The sequence below is a fragment of the Pelobates fuscus genome, chromosome 3 (genome assembly GCF_036172605.1).
Source record: "Pelobates fuscus isolate aPelFus1 chromosome 3, aPelFus1.pri, whole genome shotgun sequence".
Taxonomy (NCBI): domain Eukaryota; kingdom Metazoa; phylum Chordata; class Amphibia; order Anura; family Pelobatidae; genus Pelobates; species Pelobates fuscus.
In genome coordinates this window covers 265,568,296-265,588,276 of record NC_086319.1, presented here as the reverse complement: position 1 = coordinate 265,588,276, position 19,981 = coordinate 265,568,296, and the positions used below count along the sequence as shown (strand labels likewise).

Below are 19,981 nucleotides of genomic sequence, written 5' to 3'. Positions count from 1 at the left end.
TAGGCCTTCTCTGAACTTTCTCTAAAGAATTAATATCCTTCTGAAAATACAGTCTCCAGTACTGCGTACAATACTCCAAGTGAGGTCTCACCAGTGTTCTGTACAATGGCACGATCACTTATTTCTTTCTACTGCTAATACCTCTCCCTATACAACTATTCTGCTATCATTGTCTGCTGTAAGTCATCTGAAATAATTCCTCCTAAATCCCTTTCCTCAGATGTTGAGATTAGGGCTCTATCAAATATTCTATGCTCTGCCCTTGGGCTTTTACGTTTAAGATGCATTATCTTGCACTTATCCACATGAAATGTCAGTTGCCACAGCTCTGACCATTTTTCTAGTTTACCTAAAGCATTTGCCATTTCCCTCCTGGAACATCAACCTTGTTGCATAACTTAGTATCATCAGCAAAAATACATACTTTACCATCAAGACCTTCTGCAATATCACTAATAAAAACATTAAAGAAAATAGGTCCAAGTACAGATCCCTGAGGTACCCCACTGGTAACAAGACCTTGTTTCGAATATACTACATTGACTACAACCCTCTGTTGCCTGTCACTCAGCCACTGCCTAACACATTCAACAATATTGTAATTGTAAAAGTATCATGCTAAGGATTATATACAAAACAAGTGTTCCAACTTTAATAAAGCAGATAACCTTAACGTGCTTAAAGGAACACTATAGTATCAGGTGCACAAACATGTATTCCTGAAACTATAGTGGTAAAATAACAATTTAGGTTTCGCACCTCTTTACATTAAAAAGGTCAGTTTACTTACCTTTTTTCCAGTGCCAGCCTCCTTGGCTGAGATCATCAAATTTGACATTCAGCCATTCCAATGCCTTCCGCTAGAAAAGCATTTGGAGGCTAATGTACATGCAAGGAAAACACTGCGCAGGTCAGTATATCTTTGTAGAAATGCAGTGAATCAATGCAGATGCCCAGGACATAATTGATAATAAAGATTATCTTTCCAGGTAAAAAAAAATAATAAATAAATCTCGATGAGGAACGTTCACTGTCTGACTGAGCTGCCACTAGAAGTGTTCCTACGCAGCAATGTAATTACTGCCTTTTCTTTGAAACATTACATTAAAAAGCCTGCAGGGACATGCTGTATAGACCAGAACAACCATGTTAAGCTGTAGTCGGTCTGGTGACTATAGTGTCCTTTAACCCCTTAAGGACCAAACTTCTGGATTACAAGGGAATCATGACATGTCACACATGTCATGTGTCCTTAAGGGGTTAAACTTCAACTGCATTGACATGCCAAATCTAAACTATTCTTTTTTTTTTTTTTATACTCCATTTTCTTTTAGATTTAAAGAAAAAATGTACAAGGTTACTTGTGCCCTATGCAGGCCCGTCGCTACCCGACAGGCAAACCAAGCAACTGCTTGGGGCCCCGAGCTGGCCCGGGGCCCCAAGCAGAGCCGGCAGGGCCGCCATCAGGGCATGCGGTCCTGGGGGTCCCGGACTGCTCAGGTCGTCCGGGCCCCACATTCAGTGGGTACATACCGGGTCGCAGGGGGCCCTGCGACCCCGGTATGTACCCACTGAGCCAGCCTCTTCTCCTGGGGGGCCCAGCAGCCGGTCACCTCAGGGCCCCCCAGAGGCTGGCCCTGCTGACACCCGGCGGGCGTGCGAGGGAGCACTCTCTCTGGCTGAGTGCTTCCTCTTCAGCTCCCTCGCGCACCGTACTGATGCCGGAGCCGGAAGATGACGTCATCTTCCGGCTCCGGCATCAGTACGCGGCGCGCGAGGGAGCTGAAGAGGAAGCACTCAGCCAGAGAGAGTGCTCCCTCGCGCGCCCGCCGGGTGTCAGGGACAGAGAAAATTTAAGTGAGGGGGGGAGGGAGAAAATTTAAGTGAGTGGGGGTGGGGGGGAGGGAGAAAATTTAAGTGAGTGGGGGTGGGGGAGGGAGGGAGAAAATTTAAGTGAGGGGGGGAGGGAGAAAATTTGAGTGGGAGGGGGGGAGAGGGAGGAAATTTGAGTGGGAGGGGGGGAGAGGGAGGAAATTTGAGTGGGAGGGGGGGAGAGGGAGGAAATTTGAGAGGGAGGGAGGAAATTTGAGAAGTGGGGGGAGGGAGGAAGTTTGAGTGGGTGGGGGGGAGAGGGAGGGAGGAAATTTGGGGGGGAGAGGAAGGAAATTGGGGGGGGAGGAAGGGAGGGAATTTGAAGGGGGAGAGGAAGGAAATTTGGGGGGAGAGGAAGGAAATTTGAGGGAGGGAGGGGGAGAGGAGGAGAGGAAGGGAGGACATTTGAGGAAGGGGAGAAATTTGAGGGGGGAGAGGAAGGGAGGAAATTTGAAGGGGGAGAGGAAGGAAATTTGGGGGGGGGGAGGGAGGGAATTTGAAGGGGGAGAGGAAGGAAATTTGGGGGGGAGAGGAAGGGAGGAAATTTGAGGGAGGGAGGGGGAGAGGAAGAGAGGACATTTGAGGGGGGAGAAGAAGGAAATTGACGGGGGTAGGGGGAGAGATTGACATCCATCACACGCACACACACACACAATGCACCCCTTGCACACAGAAAAACACAATGCATTACACACAGACACACATACACAAGCAATGCATCCCTTACACACAGCAACACACAATGCACCCCTTCCACACACTCAGTGCATTCCTTACAGCAGTGTTTCCCAGCCCAGTCCTCAAGGCACACCTACCAGTCCAGGATTTAGGGGTGACCCAGTTGTGTCTAAGGTGTTTTCTTCTTTTTTTTTTCTAAAAACACCTTAGACAAAACTGGGTAATCCTTAAATCCTGGACTGGTAGGTGTGCCTTGAGGACTGGGTTGGGAAACACTGCCTTACAGACACACACACTGCATCCCATACATACACAAACTCACCTTGCAGCCCTTACACATACAAACACAGATTCACACAATGCATTCCTTACACACATCAGGACATCCCCCCCACACACACACACACACCCCTGTGAACAAACTCATAGGTGGACCCTGGGACCCAGACCTTGAGCTGTGTAAATGGCCCTCAAAAAAATGGAGCTGCTTCCTGTTCTCCCAGAACATTGATTTTTGTGACCACAGTTACAAACCGCCTCCAGAGAGCCTGTTCTACACCAGACCAGTGGAGCCAGACGGCAGCTGAAGCCCATCATCATCCTCATCTGGTTGTAAGTAGGCAATCTAGTATATTATTTGTGGCACTAATCTCTAATTTACCTCACATTAAAGGGACACTATAGTCCCCAGAACAACTGCAGCTTAATGTGTCTATAGTCTGTGTCTATAGCCTGTCCCTGCAGGCCTTTTATTGTAAACACGGCGGCACTGCAGCACTGTGTTAGTTAACATGGCAGATCATATGGGTGGGGCACTGTGATGTCACATGGTGGGCGGCAAACTTTACTTTTGCCTAGGGCGGCAAAAATCCTTGCACCGGCCCTGCAGACACTGCATCCCTGTGGGCGGACTCGGGGGGGGGAGGGGGACCCGGGTGCAGGCGCCGGGGGGCCCAGACCTTGAGAGTGCATGTGGGGGGGTGGGGTTGGAGTTTGGGGGGGCCTCCATGTCTGTTTTGCTTGGGGCCCCCAAATTCCTTCAAACGGCCCTGGCCCTATGCACATTTAAAATAACAGGTTTTTAGTACAAAAGCAGTGGCCTTAAAGTGCATACTCACCTGCCCTGTCAAGGCAAACCTCTTAAGTTTACCTTGCGGTTTTCAGCTAAAAGTCAATGTGACAGAACCCAGTACTCAGACGGAGTTCCTGGTTCTTCATACAGGAGAAAATTGCTCTTCATTGATTGTAGCTCATTCCCCAACACTAGATGACGTAAAGTGTAGGGTACAACTGTTGTCACCAAGCAGCTGATTATATAGAGACAATAGCAATAGGGGGGGTCATAAACAAGAACAGTGGTTCACTTCCCTAGCATCTCTGTGTCCGAGAGATAATTTACTTTATTCAATATCCAGATGCCAGTTTAATATAAAAATTTTAACATAAGTTGCACATATCATACAGCTCCGGACAATTCTCATTCCCCTAGCAATGTTTCCAAACACCCAGCTCTGGTGTGGCTAGCTCGAGGAATCGTCAAGTAAAGTTTTGACAAGGTTGAGGTATATGTCAACTAAATAGTCTGTTTTCAGGTGATAAAAATGGGAGGGTCCCCTGGTTTGCAGGTAGCTATGGTTAATCAGTCACTTCTCTAACTCCCCTCCAAAAAGCACTCTCCTGGATGGTAAATTGTGGGTGCAGGACCATCTGTTTTCACCATGCAGCTGTTTTCACTGGACAGCCGACTTGTTCCATGGGGGGGGGGGACGACACGGACACAAAGCAATGGAGTGGCTGGTGGAGAAAGAGCCACAGAGGGATTGGGGGAAAGAAAAAAAAAAAAAAAAAGGGTTGGGAGGGAGAAATCCAGAGGGGCTAAGGGGATACAAAGAGGCTTGAGTGACAGATGGGAGGCTTTAACTAAACCCAGTATATTTTATTTGTTGACAAAAAGAAACATTCAGAGGACTGACATATAACTAAAACGGCTTTTAGTCAAAAGACTGACAAAAACTAAATAGAAATTAACTGCCAACATTAACACTGGCGGGCAAGACCCATGGGAAAGGGAACAGAGGAAATGAGACTCATGGGGGGAGGGGAATGAAAATTTAAATTTGCCGTCAAAATAAACACTACTCCGTAGACATCAGTGTTGTGGTGACGTCAGTAGATAAAGCACTAAGAGCTTAACCCCTTAAGGACACATGACATGTCATGATTCCCTTTAATTCCAGAAGTTTGGTCCTTAAGGGGTTAAGAGGACTTCGCAGAAAAAGATTGGACTGGTTCAGGTAAGTTTAAAAAAAAAAATAAAAACACAAGCAGAGCAATCTACATCTGGGGGTCTTTAAAACAAACATGCACTCCAGTTTACAGCTATATTTTTTTTAAACAAATAAATAAGGAGCCAGAGTAAATAAGAATGTTTATTGATCATGTTATTGCATAAATTATGTATTCTGTTGAAGTCTCTTGATACAGTTTACCAGTCTGGGTTCATTGCACAGAGAGGGGATTCCTTTCAGGGCAATCTATAAGGGGGGAAAAAAAAATAATAGCAAATGTTTATAGCAATAGTTTACAAGCAGAAAAATTAAATTAATTTGCTGCAAATGTTGGTATGATCACTAAGAATAAGAAGGGACATTTTCCCCAGACCTGCTTTTAGAAAACATCTACAGGTGATACTCGAAAAATTTGAATATTGTGCAAAAGTTCATTTGGAAACCAAGGACCCAGACTCTGGAGGAAGAATGGAGAGGCACACACTGCAAGATGCTTGAAGTCCAGTATGAAGTTTCCACAGTCTGTGTTGATTTGAGGAGCCATGTCATCTGCTGGTGTTTGTCCACTGTGCTTCATTAAGTCCAGGGTCAACGCAGCCGTCTACCAGGAGATTTTGGAGCACTTCATGCTTCCTTCCGCAGACGAGCTTTATGGGGATGCTGACTTCATTTTCCAGCAGGACTCGGCACCTGCCCACACTGCCAAAAGCACCAAAGCCTGGTTCAATGACCGTGGGATTAGTGTGCTTGATTGGCCAGCAAACTCACCTGAACTGAACCCCATAGACAAAGATGAGAGACATGAGACCGAACAATGCAGAAGAGCTGAAGGCCGCTATTGAAGCATCCTGGTCTTCCATAACACCTCAGCAGTGCCACAGGATGATAGCTTCCATGCCACGTCGCATTGAGGCAGTAATTGCTGCAAAAGGGGCCCAAACCAAGTACTGAATCCATATGCAGGCTTATACTTTTCAGAAGTCCGATATTGTTCTATATACACTCCTTGTTTTATTGATTGCATGTAATTTTCTAATTTACCGCGATTGTGGATTTGGGGTTTTCATGAGCTGTAAGCCATAATCATCGCACTTATGACAAATCACAGCTTGAACTATCTTGCTTTGCATGCAATGCGTCTCATATGTTAGTTTCCCTTTTTACGTTGGATTATTGAAATAAATGAACTTTTGTACGATAATACGTTGATTTAAAAAATAAAAAAAGAAGAGCTTATTCGTGTTGTATTCGCTTTCATGCATTCGTTTTTAGATAATCTCCATCAATAAAGAGAGTGTTCCCTCTTAACTAAAATATTTAAGATCGAGATGCACACTAAGAAAAAAGATTGAAAAGTAAAAGAAAGGAGGAAAAAAAATGTTGGGTGCAAATTTCTATTTTGCAGCCCCACAATACAGACAAACCATCACCAGAATAAATAAAGTGCCCAAGAAATAAATATTTATATAAACCACTCAGGAGGAAGCAGCAGAAAAGTAGAGAAAGCAAGTACATATCACAGGGAAAACACAAAAAAAAAAAAAAACACATTTTGGGAGAAATGGCTGTCTATCAAAAGAAGGTATATTTTTGGAGTATACAACACACTAACCTCTCTCTAGTTCAGCCTATTCTCTTCTTCTATATATTCCTCCAGCAAGACATACTTGCCCAAGGACTATCACAGCAATTACAGTGCATGTACTAGAGTTGCAGCAACTGACAGCACATAGGTGTGCTATCCAGCTCTCCCAGCATTGGTCGTAAAGACCTTAATGCCAAAGATGGAGTGCCAGGTAGGCAACGGACTATATATATATATATATATATATATATATATATATATATATATATATATATATATATATATATATATATATATATAGATTTTTTATATCTTGGAGATTCTACACAATTGCTAGCGTGTATGCTAGTATAATATATAAAAGGTTTTCTTTCCAACGCTATTAAATAGAGCCCAAGTCTGCATACCCATAACAATTAATTTAAAACTACACCTATGTAGACATATACAGAGGAGGACCTTTATCAACCCTGATTAGCAAGTACTCAATCATCAATTCTCTTTCCAGATTTATCTAGGGCTAAGATGAAACAAACAAAAAAAAAAAAAAAAGTGGATGAGATAAAATCCCAACCACAAACTATACTGCAACACCAAGTTGTATAGTATCGTTGATATCAGACAAAAAAGTCAGCACACAGAGTCAAGCCCTATAGTCTATAGAAACAAATTAAACGGAGAATATGGAAAAAAAAAATAAAAAAAAATAAAAAGGACACTTTGGCATTAGATTGTCATGACAACTCTCATAGGTACTAATCTTAATTTTGAGGAGCCTCACTTTGAGTGGACCCCTCCTATATATTTTCAGAATTTCCCATGACACTTTATGTTGAGAAAGCACCAGGGATGTGCGAAACGCATCCAGGGTACTTGCATCACTTGTTTTTTTGGGTCGTGGTGTGGGTGCTCTCTCCCTTGTCTGGCAGTAGCAGGTATTGCGACAATTTGTTACTCCGCTTATTCATCTGTCCTATTTTTGCAAAGCTTGTTTCTTTTGCCTGGAGATCTATGCTTTTTTTGGAGACATGTCATTTGTATAATATATTAGGCCTACTTGATCCTTCAAGTGCCCTATTTAACTTTTTTCCCCTGGTATTGCATTGCCTGCATGCATAATTCAGTGTTAACACTACGCAAGAGAGTGGCAGGATCTCTTCAAAATAGCACAGTCACACTCCCCCCTCACCCCTCACAAAATGAGTATTTCATCAAGACAGAACCTTCACATTGATACATGGCAGAAATATTGCTGTGAGGCTTGATATTTCCCCAAGCCATGTCATGGAATTCTCCACAGACCTCAATGCTTTATTCCGGTGCATGCGAGAGAGTACAGCCGTGACGTAGGCTCCTGGCAGCTAAAGCACCAGGAGCTGAAGAGGAGTGAATGGAAGAGGCTGGCAGCACCCACAAGGGACAGGTTCAGGTAAGTAAATCTCACCTTTGCCTACTCCCCCTGCAACCGAACGGTGATGTCACCATAGGGATATTTGTCACCGCTGGGATCCTTGCATGAGTCTGCAGAGCCACTTTAAAAAGGTTATGCCTTAAGAGAACATGCTTGTTGTTTTGGCCTACAGGTCAGTAGCCATCTTACCTTAACCTGCCCCTTGCAGCATCGGTTTAATAACACCAGGCACTCTGTAGCACCATTTAGCAAAGCTTCAGTCACTGGCTCAGGAAGCGAATTTGGCTCACAGGTGATCTCATATATCAGCTTCAAAAGGGTTTTTAAGAGAAGTGGAAGCCTGCAAGGGATTCTGGGATACAAAGGTATGCAGTAGTTAATTATTTGTAACATTTTCTCAGGTGGCATAGTGGACCAGATTATAGGAGGACTGAGTGGCTCACCTTGGCCATGCATATATGATCGTCCCTTGCAAGGTTTCCAGGATGCAGAGTCTGGAAATTTCTTCTAATCCATCATTGATCTCTAGGTACCCAACTATAACTTGTAATAGTCTCTTCATATGTCGAACCACCCTGAATTGAAGCCTGCATGCAGTAAAAATACAGAATGCATTTCTAGGCTAACCTTGCACTACCACACTTCACATGTAATATCTGAAAATAGAGACAGAAGTACCACAGCACTAACCAATTGCTATAAATGAGGTAAGGTAAACAGGTGGACATTATAGAAATACAAAAATAGAAGTAGAGAGGTAGACACAAAAAAAAATAAAAAGTTGAAATCTACAAAGTTTGCTTGTTACAGGCCAAAAGTAAGGTGGAAATATCACTCTTTTTGATAAATGGACCACTTTTTAGAGAGGATTTATGCTGGATTTATTTGATATTGATAGTTGGTGAAGCGGAGGTTCCTGCACTAAAGAAGTAAAATGTACCCACAAAGATTATATAGTCGGAATTAGGACGTATGGACTGTACAGATGCTAAAACTAATGCTGTGTGACAATAGCGCACAGCCTTATGTGTATATTGCATCTATTACAGTAATTGAGGTGTTCATGTAAGGCAGGAATCTAAAGTGTAGCCAGAAACTGCCAGGTTACGTTTAGAGGACAAGATGTTTAACCCCTTAAGGACACATGACATGTGTGACATGTCAGGATTCCCTTTTATTCCAGAAGTTTGGTCCTTAAGGGGTGGTTAAAGGACAGGGAGGTAATTTTAAACATATTCATCTTCAATTGTTTTTGTTTTGCAACACTGGTTGTATGCGGACAACTGTTTTTATTTTATAGACCAGAGTAAGGTAATTTTGTTCGTATTGCACATTGATGAATTGGACACAGCAGAGAGCAGAAGAAATACGTTTACAAATTGCTACTGCTATAATCCACTCTCAGCAGTGAGACTGGGCATAGGGTGCACTAAGCACCATGCACTTTTTAATCATGCTAGTAATTAACCTTTTATGGTAATCTGGCTTAGTGCATTTAAATTGTATCATTTTAAACGTCTTGGTATTATTTAAAGGAACACTCCAAATACCATAAGCAATACATCATGCCGTAGTGGTTATGGTTCCAGGAGTGCCTTGGTGTTCCTGCACTGTAAGTAATCAACCATTTTAGAATGGCTTGGCTTATTATCTGGAGTCCAATGGGCACCACTCCATGTTTTCTCAGCTACCAGAAGAGCTGGAAGCTCCTTTTTAAGATCCTCCAGCAGCTCTCCAGAGCCAATCACTGTCAGACAATAAGCTCTGACCAGTAGCATCAGGCTTAGCTCAGGCAAAGAGCTTCCAGCTCTTTTGTAGGCGATTGTGGAGGCTGTGAATGTAACCGACATTAGGGGGTGCCAGGGCACTCCTGATACTATAACTACTGCAGCACGCTATAGTGGTTATGGAGTTTGGAGTGTTCCTTTTTATTCTATTTAATTATGAAACCCCCAAAATAAAATTAACCACCTTACCCACACATTCAACTTCTAGGTCTTCTATCTTTATTTATTATAATCTAAGAGCTTATAAATACCTGTCCTGAAGGGTGGGAAGGTAGCGAGCATACAGTCTGCGGAGGTCAATCCTGTGCTCCATCTCCATGTTTGTAAGGACCAGCTGCATGACTTGGTCAGCGGGATTGTCTCCCTCTTTTTGATATTCCCCAATTGCTGGAGGGGCTTTCTGGAGAACAGGAAGAAGGTCCAGTAGACAGGGGAGGCCTACCTGAATTAGCAGAGAATGTGTTTTAGAAATAAAACGGAACAATTACCATTCATAACCACATTCAAAAACATGGAGACTGTGGCCAGTAGTTGCATTGCTTCTACCAAACAATGGAAAAATGCAATTTAAAATAACCTTCTTGTGTCCCCCACTCTCCTCCCTCACCCTCTCAAGGCAATCAGTGCTGCAAACCTTGGACCCAGCAAATTATTTAAATATCAAATATAAAAAGAAAGGTGGACAACACAATTGTGCTAATTATTTTAGTCTATCACCTCCCCTCCAATAGGGTAATACTCTTTCTATTCCCACACACTTGAAGTTGGAAAGGGAGAACAAAGGACAGGCATTGCAGTGAGTGGGTATAGAATGGGTGATAAGCTTCTTTTTTATATTATTAAGATGTTCCATAAATCGTATCTTTAGAATCCTTTTCGTGCGCCCTTCATATTGTTTGCCACACGGACACTGCAGTAAATACATAACATAGTCCGTGTGGCAACCTATATCTGATTTGATGTTAAACCTCTCTCCTGTACTGAAACTAGAAAAGAAATATTAGGATCGCTATATACTGGGCGACCTCTAGGTGGCAATATGTAATTGTTCATCATAACAGAGCTGGAACGCATAGGTGTCAGGATCGGGACAGGGATCCAACACGCAGAGTACAAACAGGTACAGGATACGTATACCGGACCTTAGAATGGCCGGACTAACGTACGGAGAGTATAGAGAATGGTCAGAGACAAGCCGAGGTCGAGGGAACGAGAGGACAGGTAAGCGAGGAACAAGCCGGGTCAAGGATAACAGAGGTAAACAGAGTAAGTCAAACAAGCCGGGTCGGAACCAAAGGGATAACAGAAAATACCAGAGCACTGTGTGACTAGACAGGCTAGAACCACGACAGGGCAATGAGCAAATGGGAGAAGCAAGTTTAAATACCCTGGCTCGGAGGGAGAGACACGCCTCCGACGAGATCTGATTAGTCTCTACAGGATTGAGTGACAGGTCGTTCCGGGCTGGCGTCATGACGTCGGTTTCCGGACGTCCTGCTACAAAAGGAAGTGACTCCCTCGCGGCCGGCGTTTACGTGACCGGGTGGACCGCGAGGAACAGAGGAAACAGCCCGTCCGGACGGATAGACGTCTAAGTCTCTACCTCTCTCGGAGGTAGAGACTTCAGGTACCCTGACAATAGGTCAGTGGAACGCGGAAGTACAAACGGATTTTCACTTCCGGTTTCACCGTTTTGCGCCAAGAAAGACCGATGGAACACCCACTCCACACCTGAACAGGATCCCTTGACACTCCACAACTGAATAGGATCATAGAATCAACGGTAACTCCCACTGGACCCACCTATGAACTGAGGGCTCAGCCCTATTTATAGAGACTCGCCGGGGGAGGGGGATATTGTATGCATTTCTGTATTTGATTGCTTTTTAATTGTCATATTACTTATTTTTGGTCCCTGAGGAAGTTCCTTTTTACAGGAACGAAACGCGTAGGACCTTTCCTCTGTTTTATATTTCTTTATGTGGCTAATTTATATGGCCCTTCTTTTACAATAAATTTGCATAATTACGACAGACAGACAGACAGACATAAGGACAGACAGACATAAGGACAGACAGACATAAGGACAGACAGACATAAGGACAGACAGACATAAGGACAGACAGACATAAGGACAGACAGACATAAGGACAGACAGACATAAGGACAGACAGACATAAGGACAGACAGACATAAGGACAGACAGACATAAGGACAGACAGACAGACATAAGGACAGACAGACAGACAGACAGACATAAGGACAGACAGACAGACAGACAGACATAAGGACAGACAGACAGACAGACAGACATAAGGACAGACAGACATAAGGACAGACAGACATAAGGACAGACAGACATAAGGACAGACAGACATAAGGACAGACAGACATAAGGACAGACAGACATAAGGACAGACAGACATAAGGACAGACAGACATAAGGACAGACAGACATAAGGACAGACAGACATAAGGACAGACATAGTTTTTTCCTTTGGACAACACAATTTGCCTAAGAGGTTAGGTTTTATTGTACACAACTGAGTGGTGTCTTTCCACAATAAAAACCTAACCTCTTACGGCATATCATGTTGCCCACCTTTTTTTGTATACAAGTCAAGTTGTTTTTAAACATTTTGTCAACTTGCCACGGGATAGCACCAGGAGACTACTGTCACCATCACAGCGCCACACCAAAGCTGTACATTTTGGTAATATGCACTTCGTGACCAACGACATACACTGTACATCACTGGTTACAAGTGCCTTTAAATAACAGGTCTTGACAGCAGACAAGTGAAATGTGGCAGTATGTCAAAGGGATCAGGTGCTCTCCGCCACAGGGCTGCACTGGGGGGTTACAGTTGGTATATGCCGATTACAGTCCATTACAGACCTTTTCTGAATTTCCCAGAGTTTTTAGGGAGCATCTACTCAATTGTGCAATTCATTGAACATATTGCACACAGCATGATTGCCAGTGACATAATGTGCATGAGACACCTCCCCCTTTATTATCCTGAAAAGACTTCAAAGGATACTGAAATTTGATCCTTTTCGCGTCATCATAACATGATTTTGATAACTTTTTACCATGTACTTCCGAACCCCAGGAAGCTGAATTTAAATGAATGCACTCATGAACACATTTTACCTCAATAACAGCAGCATCTGTGGTACACAGGTGATTACGCAATGCATGGTATAATACTACTGCCTGGTTAAACTGTCGTAATTCTGCTGCAGGCTGCAAAAAAAAAAAATAGGTTCAGACAGATAATAAATAATACATAGATTTGCACCTTCTTCTGGAGCTGGATGAAAACACAAATTTAAATGCCAAAACACACCAGTTTTTTAGCAGTTTTAATTCGCCTAGACGGTGGGCACTTAGTTTTTTTACTTTTTGACCTAATGGAGCTATTATGAAGGAGCTAGATTCCATAGGGCATTTATAGTTACCCGTGGTCCTTTGTGAGCCTGGACCTTGTTAAATGTAGGGTCAGCGATTAGTTTTTGTTTTCCCGTAAATATAAGATGTTATAGTTGATCATTGCGGTGTGATTTCTAAACCCTCAGGCTAATGCATAGATAGAGAAAGTGAAACACTCTTATAATGGCAGAGCCATAAAAAAAGGGTTCTCTCACGCTTAAATGTTAGTGATGATACATAGGAAGTCCAAAATGACAGCATACATATGGAAAAACAAAATAGAAATATATAGTGCAGATGGTATGTATTATTAGCATTATCAGGCTCCCATTAGTGTGAGTGTCTTAGCATCCAGTTGATGGGTTGTCACCCCGTAGTGACATGGATTTCTAACCTAGAGCCAGGGACGTAAAGCAGCACTGTCATGGCAAACATACCTTTCCCCAATCACTTCCTTTTCTGTTCCTCTCTCAGGATCTGTTCTTTTCTTCCTAATTGATCTAGTTTACTTTAAAACACAAGACAAAGTAGGGACTATTTTGTCTTATGTATTTTTCCTACGCTTGACCAGCTTTGACCCAGAGGAGGAACTAAGTCCGCTCCATTTCCTGTAGTCAAAGACGTTTTCCCACAATACTCACAATTCGAATGCTGGTGAAACTAAAGAATTTCGTCTAACAGAATAAGAACAGTTTGTCCGTTCGTTAAGAGCTGCTATATATATATATATATATATATATATATATATATATTTTTTTTTTATTATTATTCAAGCGCTGTTTTGCACACTTATCTTTTTGTATTTAATGCATAGATAGACTTTTTTTCTGTGATGTGATACAAAGTATACAAGAAGTATTTATTGTATCCCACTAAGTTGCAAATTTGGTTAGTAGATAGAGGGACTTTACTGAATAGGACCAACCCCTATATTTAGCTACTATACCCCTATAGGGAATGTACAATTCATTAAGAAAGGTGGTTCCCTGAGTATTACATCTACAAATACCCATGATCAGAACACGTTCATTAATGAGTGATAATGTAAAAGTTTAATATGTTTTAAGGTTATAGGTTTAAATACTCGTGGGAAGTATTGTTTGTTTTTTTTCTTTTGGAGTTTATCATGCCTTATTCTACAGAGACCTCTTACTGCGGACTGTAGTGGTTATGGTACTTGGAGTGTTCGTTTACTTTAACGAACTATCAAGTGTACCCCTACATTCCACGGGTTCAAATGTATCTGCCATTACTAATGTGACTGTTCTGTTACCTTGTGCCATCCAAACTGCAGTAACACGTACTTTAACAGTCATTTAACTTTCTTATTTTGAGTTTCCTGGGTGTTATTGCTATGTTACTGATATACATATTTCTAGTTATGACACGGATACTAAACTATTATTAGCATTTATTACCAACACTTTCTCCAGAGTTTTACAAATATATAGTGGGGTTATATAAAAATAAGTAACTGACAGTCAAAAATTTTACTTAAGAGAGGTGAATTAAAGGGACACAATAGTCACCAAAACCAGTTTAGACAAATTAAGCAGTGTTGGTGTATAGATCATGTCTCTGCAGTCTCACTGCTCAAGTCCCTGCCATTTAGGAGATAAATCACTTCTTTCTGTCTATGCAGCCCTAACCACACCTCTCCTGGCTGGAGCTGACACAGCCTGCATGAAAATAAAAAGGTTTCCTTTTTTTAATCACATGTAACTAATTTGTATTTCCGGTTCTGTAAACTGAACTTTAAATACATACAGTAGGAGGAACCTGCTGGGTCTAATCAGCTATTAACAGAGGAGGATATAAGAAATTCAGAGTCTGAAAGGTGGTTTAATAACAGTCTTGCACTGGTCTGTGCTATATGGGTTACCGGTATGTTGCTCAATGCTACATTTCTAAATATTGGATGGATTAAAACTGTATAGTCAGACTGTATCAGCACACTTAGAATGTTAGACTTGTTTTGTACACTAAATCTTACCACATTCTTGATGATGTGATGTAGACATGATATACCCAGTACTTTGTTCTCTATCCGAAAATCATCAGAGATCAGAAGAGAGGGAGGCAAAACCCTGCAAAGAAACTCTGAGAGCCATGGCCGGGGTACCTGGTGAAGCATCCAGGAGAAAATGAACTTTGCATCCGGATTTGATTCCCAAGTGTCCCTAAAACAGAGGATTTCACATTACACCGCTGAGCTACACAATAGCAAATTTATTGTCCCTTAAAAGAAAGCTATAGTGTTAGGAATACAAAAAAACGGTATTCCTAACTCTATATTGCCCTCTGCCTCCCCTCCCCTCCCCTCCTCCCTCCCCATTGTGGCAAATAATGGGGTAAAAAACCCTTCTACACCCAAAAGTTTAAATGGTTAATGTAAAATTAATTTACTGTTTCACTTTTTTTTTTTTTTTTTTGTTTCTTCTTCACTGTTTGTATAAGATATAAAATGTTGACTGAATACATGTACGCAACACCACACCTTTAAATACAGCAGGACTGTTATGTATAATCTACTCATTCTGTACTATATCCAATGTGATGCCCTGCTTAAATAAGACTTCTGCGCAAGCCTCTGTGTACCTTAAGGACTACTTTTTTTCTTGTCAACGCAAAAATAAAGATTTAAAAAATAAATAAATAAAATAAACCTTCTACACTTACCCGATTCCAGCATCAATATCTCTTGGCACTGTGTCGTGCTCCTCTTCAGTCAATGCGGGGATTTAATGCGCGTGCACACCGAACGCCACACATTAGGCACTCCTCACTTTGTCAAACTCCATGAAACTGCAGGAAGTGCTTCTAACAGCTGTCTGATAGGCAGCCACTAGAAGCAGTCTTAACATTTCAATGTAAACTTTGCAGTTTCTCAACAACTGCAATGTTTTACATTGCAGGTTTAAGGGAACAGGGACATTGCTCCAAGACCACTTCAATTAGATGAAGTGGTGTGGGTGTCTATTAAAGAACCACCAAGAGCATTTAACAGTGTAAAAAAATAATTCCACTATTCCACTTCAACCATGTAACAAGTACTGAGACACATACATACTGACCCAAATCTAAAGATTATCTGGTATTGGTATTCTAGAGGAAAATTGTGACTTCCAATGTTTCCTCACTATTGCTAATAAAGAGCTGCGTCAGTGTCCTCTCCCATACAGACAATGCACTTACCTGGTGAATCAGGTGCCGGCCAGTACAGGATCTCATATCATGCTGCAGTTAAAGGACCTTTATAGTGCCAGGAAAACACTTGTTTTCCTGGCACTATAGTGCCCTGAGGGTGCCCCTACCCTCGGGGACCCCCTCCCGCCGGGCTCTGGAGAGAGGAAGGGGTTAAAATCTTACCTTTCTCCAGCGCCGGGTGGGGAGCTTTCCTCCTCCTCTCCTCGCGACGTCATCGGGTGAATGCGCATGCGCGGCAGGAGCCACGCGCGCAGCCGGTCGCATAGGAACGCATTTACAATGCTTTCCTATGCACGCTGGAATCTTCTCACTGATTTTTACAGTGAGAAGCACGCAAGTGCCTCTAGCTGGTCCAATGAGACAGCCACTAGAGGTTTTGGAGGCTGGATTAACCCTCAGTATAAACATAGCAGTTTCTATGAAACTGCTAGGTTTATATATATAAAAAAAAATAAAAAAGGGTTAATCCTAGAGAGACCTGGCACCCAGACCACCTCATTAAGCTGAAGTGGTCTGGGTGCCTAGAGGGTCCTTTAAGTGGATACAGGTGGATATGACGGCATATAGTGTGGCAGGGGGGGATGTAAAGAGACTGGTAATGTAAAATGTTTAGGGGAAGGGAGGCCAACGGCGAGGAAGGAATGTGCTACCTAATGTGAAGTGGTGATGTCTATTGGTGGAATAGGGAGATGGATATGTTTAAAGAAAGGAAGATGTCTCGAGGAGTGGGTAGGCTCTATGGGTCTTCCTGTATTTAGGAATACAATTAGGGAGTTAGGCATAGAGATTGTGGGATTTTAGGGTAAGTGAGAAATGCCAGTTTTAGGCCAAAACATTGTTTTTTTGGCTTAAATATGGTCAGTCACAGTAGCATAAAGTTAAACTGCTTTGTAGTCGTTATTGTGCTTGGAATGTTCCTTTAGCTAAATAGTAATTCCACAAGGCCACCCTCTTCTTACGACTTTATACAGAATTAGCTTTCGCTTTGTTCCTCTTTGTTAGCCTGCATGAGCAGGATCTAAACATGAGCACTGGGGTACAGCAAGATATTGAGGTGCCTGGAGTTTTTCTAAATCCTAATTGTTTGACTACATATTACAATTCAGTGTTTAATGAATACTTAACTGTGTTATGTTATGGCGTGTTTGAGGACTAGCTGTGTATATAGCATTGAAATAACTTGTTAAAGACAGTGAAAGCGCCCTCTCTAGACTCACTTGCAGAGTCGAGGAGTCAATAATTCCAAAGCTTCCCTAAAGATTTTACATTTAGGTTCCTCGTCTCTGGGTCCACAAAGTAGATCGGACACTTTATCACAATTGAAAACATCCAATAAGGTCTGGAGCAGTTTCTTAGTTATTGTGCGGGATTTCTTGCTGGTCCATGGCCAGTCCTGGGAGTGGGCGCCACACAGGACAAGTAGAGGGGCAGCAGCATCTCTGAGGATACTCTTGGGCTGAAGTGAACACTCCCCTGAGGAGTCAAGCTCTGAGGAGTCGGACAAGTCTGTCTGCTGAAAATTACCATCTCCTTTACTTCCATCTCCATTATCCACATCAAAATGCCCCTCGTTGCTCGACTCATAGGCATCGGACCCTGGGCTGCTGCAGCTCCTCGATGACGTCACGTCAATGACTTTCCACGCCTCCGCGGACTCTGCCTCGAGCGATCCGCCATTTTCGAGAACGGCGGCCCTCGCTGCCTCAACAAGCTTCAAACACACCTGGGCGACCTCAGACGCCTTGTGGTGCACGCTCTGTTCGACTTCCTCCTCGTGTCCCGGAGCGGCCGAGGCGGTCACTAGCTGAAGCAACACTGTGCAGTCGGCGTCTGTCTGTGGGACTGGAGGAACCGGGCTCAAACACCGCGACAATTCAACGAGCGTCTCCTGAAAGACAAGCTGGGGCTCAGCCATGCTACCATGGGTGAAACAGAATCAGCAAGGAAACCTTGAAAAGCTGGCGGCCATTTTAAGTAATGGCAGTTTTCAGCGGCCATGTCGAGCAATGGCAGACGTAGTAGCAGCCATTTTAAGTAATGGCAGGTATAACAGCGGTGTTCTGTCAAATTGTGTAGGACAGCGGCTGTATGGTGTACTAATAGCAAAGATCCTGGCGACTACGGTGGTTACTTATAAAACTAGCTATGCTGGGGGATTGTAAACATTACCGTTACTGAATGTGTGGAGTTAGAAAAAGAACAGCAGATTCGGCTATTTTTACCTTACATTTGACATACACTCTGAATTCTCACTTTACTGATTTATCGTGTAGTTTTTTTTCATTACACTAGTGTCATTTAAATAATAGAGAATTATATATCCTAAAAAGTCACATAGCTTCCATCCTAAATTGAATGTAATGCTTTAGATTTTTGTACAAAATTCCATAAAGGAACACTCCAGACGCATAAAGCTTCTTAAAGTACTTTAATGTTTCTGAAATCCACCTTTTATTTTTTTATTTTTTTGACTGGCACAAGAATATCTTGCTTCACAAAACTGAAGTGGAAGGTACACTGGGCGCCTGTTTCCCCCATTCTCAATGAGCTAGAATGCTTATTTCTCATATACCTCCTCAAAGAAAATATGCCCCAAAAAACACACATGCATATTTGCAGGTATATCTACTTAATAGTTGTACAATAAAAAGCAATGGTGTGTTCCTTCAACCTTACATTTTCTTTGGACATCTCATAAAGGAACGCTCTGTAACGGAGCTCCCTGTTCCCCGACTGGGTACCTCCGCCAAGGACCGCTTCCTATCTGGAATAGGGGACAAACCGCAGCACTTCTACCCACAGTCACCGTGGCTTGACTGGGGTCCTGGAACTGCCGAATGGGGAATTGGCTCTAGACACCCCCAGCCACTGGTCGACACTCAGGACTGGGAGCTCTAGTCCTTACAAGGGCTTTCCCCAGTGAATCCTCCACGCTGGAACATGCTGAAACAGTGATTAGACCTTTCCCCTCCCAGTAACCCGACGACACATAGTTCTGGAAGTACAAGCTGGAATGCATTTATTGGCAGCCACAACTGGCCTTATACACAGGTCCCCATGCAAGGTGCAAAAAACACACATTTGCCAAACACCCAAAAAGTACCTTAAAAAATACATAAAACCCCGCAAAAAGTTACGTCTTCTGATAGCCCCAATCTGGGTGACCAACATATCCCAAAATCACCCAGATCGGTTCAAGGGTTCAGAAATTTCCTGGAAGTCATAAGTGCTGCTGGGAACCGTGAAGTCTTCATGCCGGAAATAGTTCCAGGGCATTCGCGGCTAAGACCCCTGAAGTCTATTCGCGATTTTGGTCCATGCGAACGGCCGCCTGGGAGCTAGCGTTATATGCACACGAGCTAAGTTATATGCACACGAATGTAAAGTGCCGAACCAGGGGAACCAAGGGGAATAAAATATGGGTCTTTACAGTCGCTGACCTGGCCCATAGTCGGTGGGCAGGAGGCCAGCTTCCACACTCTTCCAGGAGTCCATGGCAAACGTCTGTGAAAAGCGGCATTTGTCACACGCTCCAAACACATGAAGCACTTCAGCTTCAGAAATGCTTTATGTGTGTGCCCTTTTATTACCCATTTTATAAAAGTGCCAATTTCAATATAAGTTGACACTTTTATAAATGGACTGTGACAAACTGCCATTTGCCACTGGGCATTGGAGAGGACTTATTGCTAGCCTCCTGCCCTGCGACTATGGCCC

At 42.9% G+C, this 19,981-nt stretch overlaps 1 protein-coding gene across 1 annotated transcript; it reads right to left on the bottom strand.

Moving 5' to 3' along the window:
* Positions 1–4,916: 4,916 nt before the first annotated feature.
* On the bottom strand, positions 4,917–18,233 carry TTI2 (TELO2 interacting protein 2). Its single transcript, XM_063445524.1, has 7 exons — positions 17,482–18,233; positions 15,051–15,237; positions 12,779–12,871; positions 9,873–10,063; positions 8,278–8,421; positions 8,024–8,186; positions 4,917–5,084 (listed from the first exon to the last, which is right to left on the bottom strand). The coding sequence occupies exons 1-7, from the start codon at positions 18,177–18,179 to the stop codon at positions 5,004–5,006; spliced, it is 1,557 nt and encodes a 518-aa protein (XP_063301594.1). The 5' UTR covers positions 18,180–18,233; the 3' UTR covers positions 4,917–5,003.
* Between the last annotated feature and the right edge of the window lie 1,748 nt (positions 18,234–19,981).

What these genes read in the sequence shown, in the direction of transcription:
- TTI2 (XM_063445524.1), bottom strand. Translation starts at nt 18,179, where the DNA reads ATGGCTGAGCCCCAGCTTGTCTTTCAGGAGACGCTCGTTGAATTGTCG. An exon ending in CTTCCCACCCTTCAGGACAG is followed by an intron (nt 8,422 to 9,872) that starts GTATTTATAAGC and finishes TACTGCATGCAG; the next exon opens with GCTTCAATTCAGGGTGGTTC. An exon ending in GCTGCAAGGGGCAGGTTAAG is followed by an intron (nt 5,085 to 8,023) that starts GTAAGATGGCTA and finishes CCCCCCTTATAG; the next exon opens with ATTGCCCTGAAAGGAATCCC.